Here is a 17,490-nt window from a genome sequence, read left to right as displayed (position 1 = left end):
CTACATAGTGAGTTCCAGGACAGCTGGGGCTACAGGAAGACCCTATCTCAAAAAACAAAAACAAAAAACAGAGGTGTGGTGGCACACACCTGTAATCCCAGTACTAAGGAGGAAGAAGTAGGAGCTCAGGAGTTCAAAGTCATATTGAAGCCAGCCTGGGATCAAAACAAACTGAAGACTGAGCCTGGTGCCTGTTTTCCTTTCAGGGAGAAATTAGTGGATGATGGAAAGGACTGAACATGTAGCAGCAGGGGCGCCTCACTCCTCCATGAATCAGGAGTTCTACACTTACTACAGTTGTGGAACCTGAAATACTGACACAATTCCAGAGGTATGTGCTGCACACTAAGAATTATTAGCATAATTTAGTCAAGGTGTTTGGATTTTAAGTTTTTATGTATTAAAAAATTTTGGAAGTTCAGTTACATGTTGGCTTGGACATTCCTGCTTATGTAAGCAAGAACGCATGAAGCCGGTTTGAGAGACAATAATTAACAGAAGTCTCTACAACAGCAGGCCAGCAAGGACTACTGAGTACAGTCCTTGGACTCTGAGATTTAGGGCAGCGGGTCACAGTTATAAAGTCTTTCCAAACAGCTGCATCCTGGTTACCACTGGCAACATCCGAATCAAGCATGGCTGTCTGCAGACCTCTATAGGACCAGAGCAGCTGCAAGGGTTGGTCCTTGGCATCCAACACTACAGGAGGCACCATGGGTGGCTTACCTGTAGCATGGGCTGCCCCGATCATCCGTCCTCGAATCAGTCCCTCACGCTTGCCATTTCTGATGACTCTGATCTTTCCAGGGAGGTATCTGTGGACATACTCATCTAGTTCCCCTTTTAAATCATCTGAAAAGACAGGTCCACAATGAAACTACATGAAGCACACACCAAGGCATTTAAAACTTCCTCAAGTCATATCTGCCGCATGCCAAAATCCACAAATTATCAAGGAGACATCATAGTATCTGCTTCATTTTAAGACTAATTAGCTTCCCCCACAGGAAAAAAAAGAAAGGGCAGGAGCTAGAATGCAAGTCAACAAGAACTGTCACCCCAGTCAGGTGTTTCCACAGCATCTACCATAGCATTTTGCACAATGTCTGAAATGAAGCCCAATGTGGGGCCTCATGCCTGTAACCCAAGCACTCAAGGCTGAGGCAGAAGGACTACTGTAGGTTCAAAGCCAGCTTTGGCTTCATAGTGAGTTTGGGGGTAACTTGGCCTAGAAAGAGAGACTTTGTCTTTCAAATGAAAATGTCTGCAATGAGTTTCTTAAGCACAAGCATATTTCAACAACAGAACATTCAAAACAAAGCTTTGTTGGCAAACTCTAGACAGAGACAGGAGGACCAGTGTTCAAAGCCAGCCTAGGCTGCATTACACCCTGTCTAAAAACAAAATGTGGCGTGGGGGGGCGGGGCTCACAAATGTGATGTAAGCATCTTCTGAGATTCTCAGTGACATATGGCTCTATTTCAAAAGAGGAAAGAAATAACTTCAGTTGTCCCAACTAGAAATTATTTAACAGCAGTGGTAAATATCACATTTTATTCATTCAGTGTCTTTCTTCTAATAGCACAAAATGCCTGGGATAGTGGCACATACCTTTAATCCCAGTACTCAGGAGGTAGAGGCAAGAGGCAGAGGCAGGTGAATTTCTGTGAGTTCAAGCCCAGCCTAGTCTACATAGTGAGTTCCAGGCCAGTTGGGGCTACAGGGGAGACCCTGTCTCAAAAAAACCCCCAAAAAACAAAAAACCAAACCAAAAGCACAAAATACTTATAGGGAATTCTAGTTATTTACTTTTAAATTCCATCATTTATCAAAGATAGGCCATTCATATATAACAGTAATTCTTTCTATAGTATATAAAACTGTAAATTATTAGTAATCTCTCCTAATAAGTAAAATGGCCACAAAACCAAAAGCAAAATACAGGCTGATTTGTTTTTAAAAAAATCTCATCAACGCCGGGTATGGTGGCACACACCTTTAATCCCAGCACTTAGGAGTTCGAGGCCAGCCTGGTCTACATAGTGAGTTCCAGGACAACTGGGGCTACAGGGAGACCCTGTCTCAAAAAAAAGACAAAAAAAAAAAAAAAATCTCATCAACAGAGTAGCATGTGTCTGTGATAGCCCCATGCTGTCCGGGAGGCTCACACAGGAGGTCTGCTTGAGCCTAACACAAACCATGTCAGAAAAAGAAAAGAAAAAGTACTATAAATTCTAGATCTTAGTATTTAACAAATCTATTTAATCCAGACTCAGATTTTTTTAAACTCATTTTCTTTTTAATTAAAATATTTTCAAAAATTATTTATTTTGTATGTATGGGAGTACACTTGTGGAGGTCAGAGGACAACTTACAGGAATCAGTTCTCTCCTTCCAACGTGTGAGTTCCAGGGATTAAACTCTAGTCAGATTTGATAACAAGTGCCTTTACCCACTGAGTCATCTTGCTCACCCAATCACTCATTCTTAAAAGTAAGTTTGGGGGTTTTATTTTTTCTGTATGTGCTCCAGTACCACATGCATGCAGTGCCCCTGCAGGTAGACTTATAGGCTGTTGTGAGACACCTGATATGGGTGCTGGGAACTGAACTGGGGTCCTCTACAAAAGCAGTACCTCTTAACTGCTGAGCCATCTCTCCAGCCCCAAAACTAAGTTCTGAAATCTATGAGCCTTTCCAAATTCTCTCCCATAGTTTCAGTATTTACCGTGTGAGTACTGTGGCCAGGGCATGGTATTGCCTTTCACTCCATATGCCTACAGGACTGGTGTACAACTCTGCTGCAGCCACCAGGGGGTTTAAAGAGTTGGGCACATGAAAAACGTCTCTGTGCCATTCTTTATCACTATGCTCTGTAAAGTACTGCTGTAGGGAGAAGGCTGGGAGCCAGGCAGAGCAGGGTCTAACCTCAACTCTGCTATTCACAATTGAGGTCTTGAGAGATGGCTCAGGGGTTACAAGCACTGGCTGCTCTTGCAGAGGACCCAAGTTCAGTTCCCAGCACCACATAGTGGCTAACAACTGTCCTTAACTCCATTTCCAGGGGATCCAACACCCTCTTCCAACCTCTGTGGGCACTGAACAACATGGGTGCACTTAAATACAGGCAGGCTATTAATACACATATGCACATAAAATAAAAATAGTAATTTTAAAAAATTCATTAAAAGAGAATGTACAATTAAAATTTGGAGGTGGAGAGATGGCTCAGCAGTTAAGAGCACTGGCTGTTCTTGCAAAGGATCCAGGTTCAGTTCCCAGCACCTACATGGTGGCTAACAACCATCTGTAACTCCAGTTCCAGATGATCCAATGCCTTCTTCTGCCTTCTATGGGTATTACATACATGGGTGCACTTACATATATGGAGGCAAAACACTCGGACATACAAAAAATAGTGAATATTTTCATACAAAAAATATTTAGTGAATAGTAAAATATGTAGTGAATCTCAGAACACTGGCACTCAGATATCACCTGAGTTTTGAAAGTGAAGCACCTACTGTAGGAGACGACTGGTGTAGCAGACATTATATAACACAGATCATATCTTTCTGGGAAACCACCATTATTTCAAAACAGACTTCCTAGTTTTTATTTATTTAAATTTTATGTGCATTAGTGTTTTGCCTGAATGTATGTAAGTGCACCTATGTAGTGCCCACAGAGGCCAGAAGAGGGTATCAGATCCCCTGGAATGGGCGTTAAGGACAACTGTTAGCTACTATGTGAGTGCTGGGAACCAAATTTGGGTCCTCTACAAGAGCAGCCAGTGCGCTTAACCTGTAAGCCATGTCTCCAGCCTGATAACAGACTTTTTGTTTTAAGTAAGACAAGGGAAAATTCCTCAGCGGCAAATCTGGGTAACACCATTTGTAAACAGATTACAAAGATAAAGTAGCTCTATAAAATCATCACATAATCAATGGGTAGGCAATCAATCAGCTGGCTGCCTACAGGTGCTACAGACAGCTGTCAAACCTTATGAACTGTGATGCGTCATAGCATCACTTACCGAAGTTACTGTTGTCATCTACAAGGATGACCTCATGAAGAAGGTGTGCTGGTGTGCGGTCTACAACGCTGTGCACTGTTCGAAGCAAGGCAGAGAAGGCTTCATTGTAGAAACAAATAACAACACTAGCAACTGGCAGGTCAGCTGGGTAAGACTTATCTTTACATCTGTAATAATAAAGACAAGAAAATCTGACAATTTAAGAGGCTCAGGTGTCAGGAGAGAAGATGACTCAGCAGTTAAGAGCATGGATTGCTCTTGCAGAGGACCAGAGTTCATTTCCCACATGGCTTACAACTGCTTGTAACTCCACCTCTAGGGGACTGAAGCCCTCTTCTGGCCTAAGGGCACTAGCATTCATGTGCACAACCCCACCCCCACCCCCAGACACACATAAGTACATATAATTAAAAAAAATAGGAGCTGGAGAGATGGCTCAGCAGTTAAGAACACTGGCTGTGCTTGCAGAGGACCCGGATTTGGCTCCCAGCACCTATGTGCCAGCTAACAAGTATCCATAACTCCAGTTCCAAGGGATTCAACGCCCTCTTCTAGCCTCCGTGGGCAGTGCACTTACATGCATAGAGTTAAGGATGGTTTGTAGCTGCCATGTGGGTGCTAGGAATTGAACCCGGCTCCTCTGCAAGAGCAGTCAGTGCTCTTAAACTGCTAAGCCATCTCTCTAGCCCCCTAAAGCTTTGTTTTTGCAAAGCTTATTTTTTGTCCAATAATGTAAAAAATTTGAGTAGAGGGTAATAGCCTAAGCCATCAGAAGAGCTTCCATGGACACAGTAACTTCCTGACAGGTGGTATTAAACAACAACAACAAAATATTATTTAAAGAATAATACTTGTTGGGCATGGTGGCCCATGCCTTTAATCCCAGAGGCAGAGGCAGGTGGATCTCTGTGAGTTCAAGGCCAGCCTGGTCTACATAGTGACCTCCAGAACAGCTGGGTCTACAGGGAGACCCTGTCTCAAAAAGACCAAAAAAAAAAAAAAAAGAATGAACTTGAGAGTCCTGAATTCTCCACAGCCTTGCAGCCCCTCCAGTATCTGGCCCACCTAGTTCTGGCCTTCTGCAGTTTTACTACCACAGTCACGGACAAGGGTCAGCCCCTTCAGCAAACCACACCCATGCTCAGAGCATTCTCTATGTGACCAGACCATGCCACACTTGGGGCCTCCCTTTCACCAGCTCCCACCTCATCCCTATTCGAATGCTACTTTGATAACTAGTTTCCCCTTCTGCCAGGCTAAAGTTGAGTCCTGTGAACCCAGGGGCTACTTCTTATCCTGTCCATGATGTGTAATACACAGCAAACTGAAGGTGTTCAACAAATGTCTGTCTGTGCAATGACTGACTACATGAACAAAAAGACTTTGGAAGAAAAAGAAAAATTAAACAAAATTATGAAAAAGATAATTCACTGGTTTTCACTCCTTTTTGCCATGAATTCAAGATATTTAAAACAAATTCAGGTTCATGTTTATTTAATTTGAACCGTCATTCTCCTTCTCAACTGATCTGAAATCTCAAAAGACACACAGCAAGCTCTAAAACTGAATGAATCGCTGTACTCTCAGACCACGAGCTTTGAGGGTAATGTAAGTAGAATCTATCTCGGGTTTTCTGGTACAACAAATGCTAATCTACAGGCTGCCCTGATTTCTCCCACTGACATTAGAAACATTACTACTGAAAAGCATCATTAGAGACTGATGAGGAACTTACGCTGCATTCCTGGTGTCTGGCACATCTCTGTGGTAGCCCAAGCGGTTACTAATAAGCATATTAAAGGCATGTTTCTGGTAGCCCAAGTCTCTCAATTCCTGATCCCGTTCATTGAAAATCATTCCTGTAACAGAGTGACATTACAGTCAGTGCCTTTGGTCAGACAGAGATAATCACATCACAATGGGGTAATCACCCCAAAGTCAATATCATCATTGTAACCACATGACAACCAAATCTCTCAAATCTAGCTTGTCTCCAGTTTCATGTTTCAAATGAGTAAGCCAGTTTAATACAAAGCAAGTGTGCCTTTAACCATGAGCAACACCTGCTCAAACCCACATCTTAACATTTTATAGTCATGAGACAAATTCATCTGCCACCATGGGAAAAGTATTGATAATTTTCTGTTAAAAAATAAAATGGGGCTGGAGAGATGGCTCAGCAATTAAGAAACACTGGTTGTTCTTGCAGAAGACCTGGGTTCGAATCCCAGCACCCCCATGGCAGCTAACAACTGTCTGTAACTCTAGTAGCAGGGGATCCAACAGTCTCTTCTGACCTTCACGGGCATTGCACTACATGGGTGCACTTACCTACATGCAGGCAATACACACATACACATAAAATAAAAAATAAAATTAAAAAGTTTAAAAAAATAAAATAAAATCATTCGATTCCAACAGACCTCAACAGGCCCCAATCTTAACAAATTTTTAAATGAATCCATGCCCCACAAAAATCTATAGAAAAGCCTTCCTATAAAAAGGGCTTCCAGTGGGGCTGGAGGGATGGCTCAGTGGTTAAGAGCGCTGGTTGCTCTGGCAGAGGACCCAGGTTCAGTTCTTAGCACCCACATGCTGACTAACAACCATCTGTAACTCCAGTTCCAGGGGACTCAACCCCCTCCTGGCCTTGGGCATTGCATGACACGGATGCACTTACATACACATGGGGAAAACACTCATACACACAAAATAAAAATAATTATTTAAAAAAGAGTTTTGAGAGTCTCTGGTATCAAACTTTAATGAACTTCCTGTCAAGCAGGTCCTGCACAGAGCTAATCAGAACTGTGTACCCTAGCAGGCCCATTCTAATGTTCTGTCAGAAATCTCATCCTTGATAGAAAGCTAACATTTCAGGGCTGGAGAGATGGCTCAGCGGTTAAGAGCACTGACTGCTCTTGCAGAGGACCTGGGTTCGATTCCCAGCACCCACATGGCAACTATAAACCATCCTTAACTCCAGTTCAGAGGAATCCGAAGCCCTCTTCTGACCTCTGCAGCACTGTATAACATGGGTCCACTCACACACATGCAGGCAATACACTCATACGCAAAAAATAAAAATACTGAAAAAAAAAAGAAAGCTAACATCTCCTTCAGTTGTCTGTTTCCTGTATCAGACATTCAGCCTCCACACATAGAACAGCTCCCTCGAGAAGCAGTACTTCCCAGAGTCTATTCACAAAAAACTATTCCCACTGTTCATAGTTTAAAAGAAAAAAAAAATGTCAAGGTCAAAGAAATTAGGAAAATAATTCTAAAATGTTGAAAGTAAGCAGGACAACTGTTCTTGTGGAATGCACAATGTGGAATTTTATTTTTGGATGTGTGGAATATGTACCTGTTCATATGGGTGTGTACTCACATGTCTACACATATGTAAGGCCAGAGGTCAACAGCAGGTTTCTTCTGTCACTCTCTACCTCATTTTTTTTTTTTTTTTTGGTGACAGTCTCTCTCAGTAAACCTAGAGTCCATCAATTCAGGTAGGTTGGCCGGCCAATGAACTCTAGGGATCCACCTGTTTCTCCCTCCGTCCCCAACCCCCAGGAGAGTCAGTACATGCTAGTGATCCAAATTCAGGTCCTTAATGTTTCTCCAGCAGATGCTTTACCCACTGAGCCATCTCCCTAGCCTCAAGATATGGAATGTTTTATCCAGGTGTAAGTAGATGGATCTGGAATTTGGTATTGCTCAGATTTATCGGCTTGTGCACACTATCTCCTGCACCCAGTCATCAGGAATATCACAAACACATCTGCAAAGTTGTCTTGTGATAGAGAACCCCCAAGAAGGCGTTCCATATGGAAAGATAACTTCACCATCTTTTTGTCCTGTCCCTGCCCAAATACAGTAATAGCCAAATCTCAATTAATTAGCATGAGGCGTTACTTCAATTAATCTATAATAAATGACAGATGAAACAAGAAAATGTTTGGTTTGGTTGTTTTTCTGGTTTATGAGGCAGGGTCTCACTGTAGTCCAAGTTAACCCAGAACTAGAACCCCTGCAATCCTTGTACCTCAGTGCCCCCAGTGCTGAAATTACAGGTATGAGCCACAAGGCCCAGCTTTAAATAAGCATCCTTTTTTCTTTCTTTATGGTGCTAGGGACTGAATCCTGGACCTCGTATATGCTAGGCACTGAGGCACACCCCAGCCTACGAGGAAATGCTTACGGCTTTACGTTTACGGTTGAAAATCTAAATTGTACTTATTTTTGTGCGTGCGCTTTGCATGCATGTATGCTAACTGCACCTGTGTTGCGCAATCCCAATGGAGGCCAGAAGAGAGCGTCAGATCGCCTGGAACTGGAGTTCGAGATAGCCCTTATGCACCATGTGGGTGCTGGGAACTGAACATAGGTCCTCTGCAAAAGCAGCCAGTGTTCTTAACTATTACATTAGTCTAATCTCCAGCCTAAATTGTGCTTTTTGGCAGGTTCTTTTTTGTGACTTTTTTTTTTTTTTCGGTAATTTCAGAAAGCAGCATACTTTCAGTTATATTGAATACGATTCCTTTTAAATGAGATTTACTTTATATAGAGAATTTAGAAGTTTTTTTCTCATTTTTTTATTGTGGTAATTATACACATAACTCAGAGGGAGCTGTCACTGACATTTAGCACAGGGACAGTAGTCACAACTATCTAGCTACAGAGCACTTTCACCGCTCCAAAAGAAGTCCTGCCTACTCACTATCTCCCCTCCAACCTAATGTGCTTTCTGTCATGGCCTGCTTGTCTACTCTGGGCATTTCCCACAGGAGTCCAGTGTCTGACATCTTTTAACTTAGCACAAGGTTTTCAAGATTTGTCCTTGTACCATGTATAACTTTCTCTTCACACCAGTACATACTGTTTATCCCTTCAGTTGACGGATTGTTTCCACTTTCTGACTAGTACTGAGAACATTTTGTTGTCGTTTTGTTTTTGTTTTTTTCTGAGACCAGGGTCTCCCTGTAACCCCAGGTGTCCTGGAACTCAGTATATAAACAAGTCTGGCCTTGATCTCACAAAGATCCAACCGCCTCTGCCTCCAAAGTGCTGGGACTAAAGGCAGGCACCACCACACGGCTGACTTCTCTTATTTTAATTTTTATTTACTACTATCATGTGTGAACATATGTAGAGGTAAGAGAACAACTTTTCTTTTTTTTAGTATTTTATTATTTTTATTTTATGTGTATGAGTAGTATTGCCTGCATGTATGTGAGTGCACCCGTGTCATGCAATGCCGTGGATGTCAGAGGGGGCTTCGGATTCCCCTGGACTGGAGTTAAGGACGGTTTGTAGCCACCATGTGAGTGCTGGGAATTGAACCCAGGTCCTCTACAAGAGCAGTCAGTGCTCTTAACTACTGAACCATCTCTCTAGCCCACAACTTTCGTGGAGTCAGTTCTTATACCTTCCTGTGGGTTCAAGAAGTGAGGCTTGCACAGCAAGCATTTTTACCTGCTGAGCCATCCCCTGGACCAAATCTTGATTGACATCTAAACAGTATTTAGTAACTCATTACACTGACCTGGGTGGAATGTAACATCTTAGCAATATTTAGCAACTCATTCCACCAACCTTGGATGTCTTTTCACTTACGGGGGTCTACTTCCATTGTTTTAGTATTATTCTACTCTTCAGTGTATAATAGTTTTGGTTTTGGACTCTAAAACTACCAAATTAATCTATTGCTCTAAGAAGTGTTTTAAGATTCTTTAGCATTTGGCTGGGCATGCACGCCCTTAATCCCAGGTAGTGAATCCCAGTTAGGCCAGCCTGGTCTACATACCAAGTTCCAGGCCAACTGGGGCCATAGGGAGTTTTAAAAAAAAAAAAAAAAAAAAAAAAAAAAAACATTCTTCAGCATTTTCTATAGGGAATTCGTTTTTCAGTTATGTAATCTGGGCTTTTCACTCTGAACTGTACAGTTCTCTATATCTCTCAAAGGCAAATACAATACCCACTGCAAATGGTAAACCCGAGGGGCGTGGTGATGCCTACCTTTATTCCCAGCCCCTGGGAGGCAGAGGCAGGGGATCTCTGTGAGTTCAAGGCTAGCCTGGTCTATAGAGCCAGTTCCAGGCCAGCTGGGGCTACAGGTCTCGAAAAAAACCAAAAAAAAAAAAAAAAAGGTAAACCCAAAGTTACTTTGTAACTTCTGCCAATATAAACATGAGAACTAGAAAATTCCACTAATGCTTTTAAATGTAAAGTGACTGTGTGAAAAAGACCAGAAGGTGTACATTATAGAATTAAAGTAGGTATTATTTTCCTTTCCCCATCTAATTTTGTGACTTCCTTTACTAGAAAAATCATTAAAACAAAACAAAACAAAACTGAAGTGTCTGTTTTAGCATCTCCTTTGCACATTATAATGGCTCTCTCCAGATTTCCAAAATCATTCACTAGGGGCCAGGGATTTAGCTCAGGTCCTCGGCAGAATCATCCACTAGGTTTACTCCTAAGCGACCTATTATGTGATTTTTCTATAACAAAATCAAAGTTATTTTAAGTTTTGGAGCTAACCAAACTGGCTCACCCACTCTTAAAATTTGCTAAACCAAAGATTATGCTTTTCAAATGTAAACAATAGATTCCTATTTCTAAATTGAGCAGAATATAATGGAAGGCTTTTATTTTAAACTAAGATTTTATAAACTAACATATGTTCCAGGGCTTTCTCTTAAATTTAAGAGATCCCAGCTTATTTCTATTCCAATGCTTTATGTTCTGTTTAATTAAATCTGTCTTTCAAAGTAAGTTAAATGGAGACAAGACCTTTCCACCTCCTTCCACAGCCTTTCTTCTCTTCTCCCCGCTCCATGCTTTTTCTTCTCTGACCTTGTTAAGTTTCTCCCAAATCTTCATAAAATACTGAGGTCAGAGTTGGAAAAGCTGGCACAAAACTATCCACTTAATCTGCAAAAATCACAGAACGTCAGCTAGTTCACAAATCACTGAGGAAGGAAACAGGACAGCTCTAGTTCCTGGACAAGGCAAGACTTAAAGACAACAGACTTTGAGGACTTACCCAGCTCAGAGGATTTCAGGTGGCCTTTATCTGGATCTTCAACATGATTATCCATCACATCATCAATTCTGTTTCCTTTGAACTGTGGTTCTAATACTCGATTTGGACCTCGAGTAAAACGGGGGTAGAATTTTTTGGGAAATGGTCCATGGGGCCCAGACCCCTTGATGGGCACATTCCTAAGTGGCTGAGTCACTTCACTGAAGTTGAAATAAACAAAAAGCAGAGCTGTCCAGGTTGCAGATGTAAAAAGGCACCCGTAACAGAAGTACCGAACTGTGACGCTTCCCATTATAGACCTAGCATAGCTGAAGGGCCATTTTCAGTTTCCTAAAAAAGATACAATTGTTAGACACTCCAGAACACTCCTAAAGCATCCACCAAATGCACACTCACGTTTCCCAAACCACCTTACACACCAGTCAACAGAAACATAAACGCAATAAGCCTTAAGAAAGGCAAGCTGATGTACAAATGCTCAGAAAACCAGAGTGAATAGCTGACTTATTTACCAGCTGTGTTAATGGACACTTCTTCACCTTTGCTCCCTCTTTTCAGGCTCTTAACTTTTCATGAATAAAATACGAGTGCTACAGAATCCAACACAGGACAGGACATATACAGTATTCTCCAGTCACACCCATTATCCCTGCAGGTGAGGGGCTGAGGCAGATGATAACCAAATTCAAGGCCAGCCCATGCTATGTTGTGAATTCCAAACTTGGGCTAGGCAGTAAGATTCCGCCCCCAAACAAACAAAAAACTTGAAAAAAATAGTTCTATTTTCTAATCAGAGGCTTTACCTATCCCAGAGCCTATTCTAGATCTAACAGTTGTTTTCAAATAAAGAGTTCAAGTAATGTTTTCCCTCTCCTTATGATATCCTGTTAAAATAAGGTTAGAAGAAAACAGAGTGGCCAAACAGCCATCTTTCCTGAGTCTCTTATCTATTCTTCCTGGGAGCTCACACTTCCTGAAGAGCACTAAAAAACCTGAGGCACAAGGAAATGCTACCCAAGAAATACACACATGGGGAGTTTGCACAGAGACGCCAGATGCAAACAGATTACTTCTTTGTACAGTAAATTTTTAAAAATATCCCTAAAAGGCCAAGACAAAGCAAATTAATCTGTAATCCTCATTTTAAACATTAAGCTTCTTGAACAAGATTATGCCTTAAGCCTAGAAGAGGGTAAACAGCTGTCTGTTGGCAATTATTTGCCAACCAAGAAGTACTGGCTATTTCACTACAAGTCAAGTTCAAAACAAAATTAATTTAAAAAAAAGCAGTAACAGCAGTAAGGGAGGATAGCTGAAAATGACCACAGTGCAAAGGGCTTAGGGCCCAACCGTTGCTGCCCTGTCAGCTGGCAGTATTTGGGAGTGGGAGGAAGTAGAGAGGTTTTTTGTTTGTTTTAATTATTTTTATTTTATGTGTATGCATGTATTGCCTGCATGTAAGTAAGTGCACCCGTGTTGTACAATGCCCACAGAGGACAGAAGATCTGTCGGATCCCCTGGAACTGGAGTTACAGACAGCTGTTAGCTGCCATGTGGGTGCTGGGATTCAAACCCACGTCTTCTGCAAGAACAGCCAGTGTTCTTAACCGCTGAGCCATCTCTCCAGCCCCAAGAGGTTGGTTTTTTGAGACAGGGTGTCCCTGTAGCCCCAGCTGGCCTGGAACTTGGTATGTAGACCAACCTGGGATTAAAGGTGTGTACACCACCACACACCCTGCTTACTGACAGTACTTTTTAAACTAAATACACAGAAAAATGCAGGAAAAGATTTCAGAACAAAGGTTCAGAAGCCTTTATCAGGAAAAACAAGTTACAAATTTGCAATAATAACACAAAAAGTGACCTTTAGACAAACACTGAGTTCCAACAGGGAACATTCTAATTCCTAAAATCTTGGCTCAGAAGTAGGTAATCATCAAGTAAATGATATTAACAGCAGAGGTATAGCTTGTTCAAAAGGCAATGAGATGCTAAGGCTCCAGCCTAACCAGTGAGGACTGGTGTGCCTTGCCAACTACAGAGCAAGATGAAGTTTACCCAGCCACTCCAGGCCTTCCCACTTTCACTGTGTAGTCCTGGCTCTCAACATGGAAAGGAGCCATCCAAAGTAGACACGAAGAACAGCAGCCAACTCTTTACAGTCCCAGGGCAGGAGGACTATTCCAGCCAGCCGCTCTGTACTACAGATACACTCTGACATTTGCTTCCTTTAATCTAATTCTCACCATGTTGGCTAACTCCAGAACCCTTCAAAACCAAACCTCAGCTGCCTGGGGAGATAGCCAGGTGGGTAAAGTGAGGGTCTTTCTTCAGTCCTCAGAATCTAAAACTCCAGGTGTGGCAGTGTGCTCTCATAACCCTAGCACTAGGGAGGCAGTGACAGATGGGTCCTTGGGGCTTGCGGGCCAGCCAGTCTAGCAACCTGGGCAAGCTCTAGGCCAAGAGACTTGAGAAAACACCTGGAAGCTTTTCTCTACGAGCTTAACATTTGAAAGAACCACAGATCATCCAGATCTCTTGAACTTCCAGAGCTGTACAGTGCATTTCTGCTGTCCAGGGAACCCTGTCCAGAGACACATAATTACCCTTTCAATCATAAATTAAAACCTCCAGGGCTGGAAGATAGTTGAGTCAGGAAAATGCTTACTGTGCAAGCATGAGCTCTGAGCTTGATCCCTAGCACGCAGGTAAAGTCAGGCAGGCATTTTTAATCCCAAGGCTGGGGAGATGAAGGTGGAGCCCTGGGGCTTGCTGGCCTGTTGGCCTCACATATTTGGTGAATCCCAGGTCCCAATGAAAGACCCTGTCTCAAAACACAAGTGGACAGCTCCTGAGGAACAACACCCAAGGTTGACCTCCGGCCTCCACACACAGAATGTGCACCTGCATGCATGTAAATATGTATATATACCCCCCCACACAAATTGATTAATTAACTGATTTAAATCTCTAGTTACTAAGAATAGTCTTGAACTGTCTCAGCTCAACTAACTTAAGGACCCAGGCACACTGGTTCCAGTTCTTAGCAGCCTCCATCTTGTTAATCTTAAGTCTCTGTTCCTAGAAACTGTAAATTTCCTTTGCCCCATACTTCTGGGCTAAGATTAGGCAAGCCGGGATATGCCTTGCTTATCTGAGTCTAACAGAAACCACCTGAAATTCCTGACCATAAAAGGGCATCCAGAGGCCAATAGGGGCACCCTAGTAAAAGGAAAAATTGAGACATTCCAGGCGGCTATAACCAATGAAATCCACCCCCATACAAGGTATTCAGAGTTATCCAATCAATTCAAAGGTCACCCAGTTTGTGCAGGCTCCTGGAGTCTGTGCCCTACTGGTCGTTCAAGAATTGGAATGCTTTTCAATAAAATCTTCTAAATTTAGAATTTTGGTGGGTGGTCTCCAATCATTCCCGAACCTCAGACCCAACAGTCTTTCTTTCCTTAAAATCATTTTTTGGGGAATGATGTTCTTTTTGCTACTTTACAATGTTTATTTTTATTTATGTGTATGTTGCTCGTCTGTATGTGTATCATGTGCATGCAGTGCCCACAGAGGCCAGAAGAGGGTTTCAGATCCTCTGGAACTGGAGTTACAGACAGCTGTGAACCATGCAACATGGGTGTGGGGAACAAACCCAGGTCCTCTGCAAGTGCGACAAGTGCGTTTAACTGCTGAGCCATTCCCTTTCCCCAACTATAATCTTGTTTCCCCAGCAGCATCTACTCCTATTTTTCAATCTTGTTAGGCAAAGTCAACATACTCAGCCCTTCCATTTTTACAATTTGGCATTCTATTGGGGTACAGCCATGCATCCTTAATGGCTTTACTTCTTTTCCTGTCTGGTTGGATAATAGCAAGTGCCTAGCCAGTGCTTAGTGCAGAAGAGTGAGGGAAACAGATCAGGGTATAGGAAATATTAGGCAGGTGGAAAGGAAGGCCTCATTGAGAACTAGATATGAGAGTCAAGACCCCAAGAACATAAGCAATGGGAACTACAAGCTATGAGGAAGAATTGTCAAGGGCCTCAACAAGTACGCCCATGGACAGAGACTGCACCCTGATAGACCAAAAAGTGTATCAGCCACACCTTACATCCTGCCTAGTACCCCGCCTAAACAGCTAAACTCCTATCTTAGAGCAGCCCCAAGGTAGTGTGGGACAACAAGGACTAGCTTCCTAAATTCCAACCTTATTGTCCTGTTCAGGACCCTTACTAACCTGCTAAACTCAAAGACCTCTACCCTCTAAACCCAGAAGCCCTCCCCTCTATAAAAATAAGGAATTTCTTCTCCTGTGTTCTGGTTGCTGTTGGATCTCCTATCCCAGCTTTCCCCACTGTGAGCAGCCACCATTATTGAAGGACCTGATCACTGAAATGTGGTTCAGTAGGTTCCCCTACAGAACCTGGAAAAAATCTTTATTATTTAAAACAAACCCTACCAACCACGTGCTCTAATGGAGATAACTAAGCTAAACTCAACTACTGGAAAGGAACTAGAAAAATCAGAAAGTAGGTAAGTGGATATATAAAACTCCCAAGTAGACTGGGCATGGTGGCACACGCCTTCAGTCCCAGCACTCAGGAGGATCATCACTGTGAGTTCAAGGCCAGCCTGGTCTACATAGTGAGTTCAGGTCAAATGGGACTATAGGGAGACCCTGTCTCAAAAAGACAAAAAAACACAAACAACAAAAAAACCATTTTGAAGAAAAAATGATATTCAAAATTCAAAACTACAATTTCAAAATTCCTAGGCTATAAGTCAAAGCCAAACTTATAGCCTTGGACACTTATAGAAAACAGGACTGTAAACTATGAATTAAGAAAATATAACTGTGCTAGGGTTGTTGTTCAGTGGTAGACAGACTGCTTGCCTAGCATGCATGAAACCCTGGGTTCAATTACCAGAACCAAAAAAAAGTCTACCTAGCCAGACATGGCGCATGGAGATACATGCCTGTAATCACAGGATTCCTGAAGCATAGGAAGCAGAATCACAAGTTCAAAGCAGCCTGGTCTACATACCAAAGTCTAAGCCAGATAGGGCTCTGTAGTAAGGCCCTGTCTCTAAAATCCAAAATTAATTAATTATAAGAAAACTATAACTCAAAGTAAAAGGAGAACAACATAGGAATTAATAGAAAGTGAGTATACACATTTCTAACACAACAAAAGCCTGAAGAGGACTTGAACTGGGCGTGGTGGTACACACCTTTGATCCCAGCACTTGGGAGGCAGAGGCAGGCAGATCTTTGTGAGTTCGAAGCCAGCCTGGTCTACATAGTGAGTTCCAGGCCAGCTGGGGCTACAGGGAGGCCCTGTCTCAAAAAGACCAAAAAAAAAAAGAGGACTTGAGGCCAGGCATGGTAGTACATGCCTTTAATCCTAGCACAGGGAGGCAGAGGCAAGCAGATCTCTGTGAGTTCAAGGGACCCTGTCTCCAAAAGAAAAAAAAAAAAAAAAAGATGACTTAAATTAACACAGTACTGATAAGACTAATCACTAAATTACAAGCACAAATAATATTAAAAATTAAAAGGCATAAATACACATGCAGATTAAAAATAAGAGAATTGTTCATAAATTCAGATACGGGTAAATTCTTAGAAAAGCACTGACTCTAGAAAATCAGAAATCTTGGATGGCTTATGTTCTTTTAAATTTCAAGTCAGTATAAAAGGTGATTTTTCAAGTGAGCTACCAAGCCTCTCAGAAGAGGACTTCAGTGTGATGTGGTGCCTTCAGAGAAGGAGAAACAAGGAACATTTCCACCTTACTTCCTGAGGCCTTTATCACCCTGACAGCAAAACCAGGATAATGAAGAAGGATTAAAAACAGTCAAAGGGAGCACAAAAATCTGTGGGGGGAAAAAAAAATAAAGCTGAAGACTAAAGAGATGGCTTGGCAGGAAGCACCCTTGGAGGCAAATCTGCTATGCAAGTATGAGGACTGCAGCTCAGAACCCAGCACCCAGGTACTACACTGTGCAGTGAAGACAGGGTGGTAGGGCTTGCAGTCTCCCAGCCTAGCAAAACATGCAAGTTGCACGTTCAAGGGGAAATCCTGCCTCAAAGGAACATGGCAGAGAGCAACAAAGGAACACACTCGACACCTTCCTCTGGCCTCTGTACACACAGAGGCACGTACATCTACACATACATGTATACACACTCTCTACATGGATACACTTGACATAAATTTTTTAAGTTAAAATTTTTTAAAAATTAAAACTGAAACCACATTTTAAAAAACTGATACATACCACTCCTTGGCATATACCCAAAGAACTCGTCCTGTTGCAGAGACACTTGTATATCCATGTTTGTTGCTGCTCTTTTCACAATAGCTAAGAGATGGAAGCAACCTAGGTGTCCCTCAATTG

At 42.3% G+C, this 17,490-nt stretch overlaps 1 protein-coding gene across 3 annotated transcripts in view; it reads right to left on the bottom strand.

The window, feature by feature from the left end:
- The window catches only part of Galnt11 (polypeptide N-acetylgalactosaminyltransferase 11), a 47,614-nt gene that overhangs the window by 13,784 nt on the left and 16,340 nt on the right, over positions 1-17,490 (bottom strand). For all 3 annotated transcript variants that reach the window (XM_008847251.3, XM_029570498.1, XM_029570499.1), the window contains exons 2-5: positions 11,084-11,413; positions 5,771-5,894; positions 4,036-4,202; positions 727-852 (exon numbers count right to left, since the gene is read on the bottom strand). In XM_008847251.3, coding sequence (XP_008845473.1) covers positions 727-852; positions 4,036-4,202; positions 5,771-5,894; positions 11,084-11,375 — 709 coding nt within the window. In that variant the 5' untranslated portion in view covers positions 11,376-11,413. The remainder of the gene's footprint in view (positions 1-726; positions 853-4,035; positions 4,203-5,770; positions 5,895-11,083; positions 11,414-17,490) is intronic.

The sequence above is a fragment of the Nannospalax galili genome, unplaced genomic scaffold (assembly GCF_000622305.1).
Source record: "Nannospalax galili isolate Female #2095 unplaced genomic scaffold, S.galili_v1.0 scaffold302, whole genome shotgun sequence".
Taxonomy (NCBI): Eukaryota; Metazoa; Chordata; class Mammalia; order Rodentia; family Spalacidae; genus Nannospalax; species Nannospalax galili.
The sequence above is the reverse complement of the archived record's forward strand: the minus strand, read 5'-3'. Positions and strand labels throughout refer to the sequence as shown.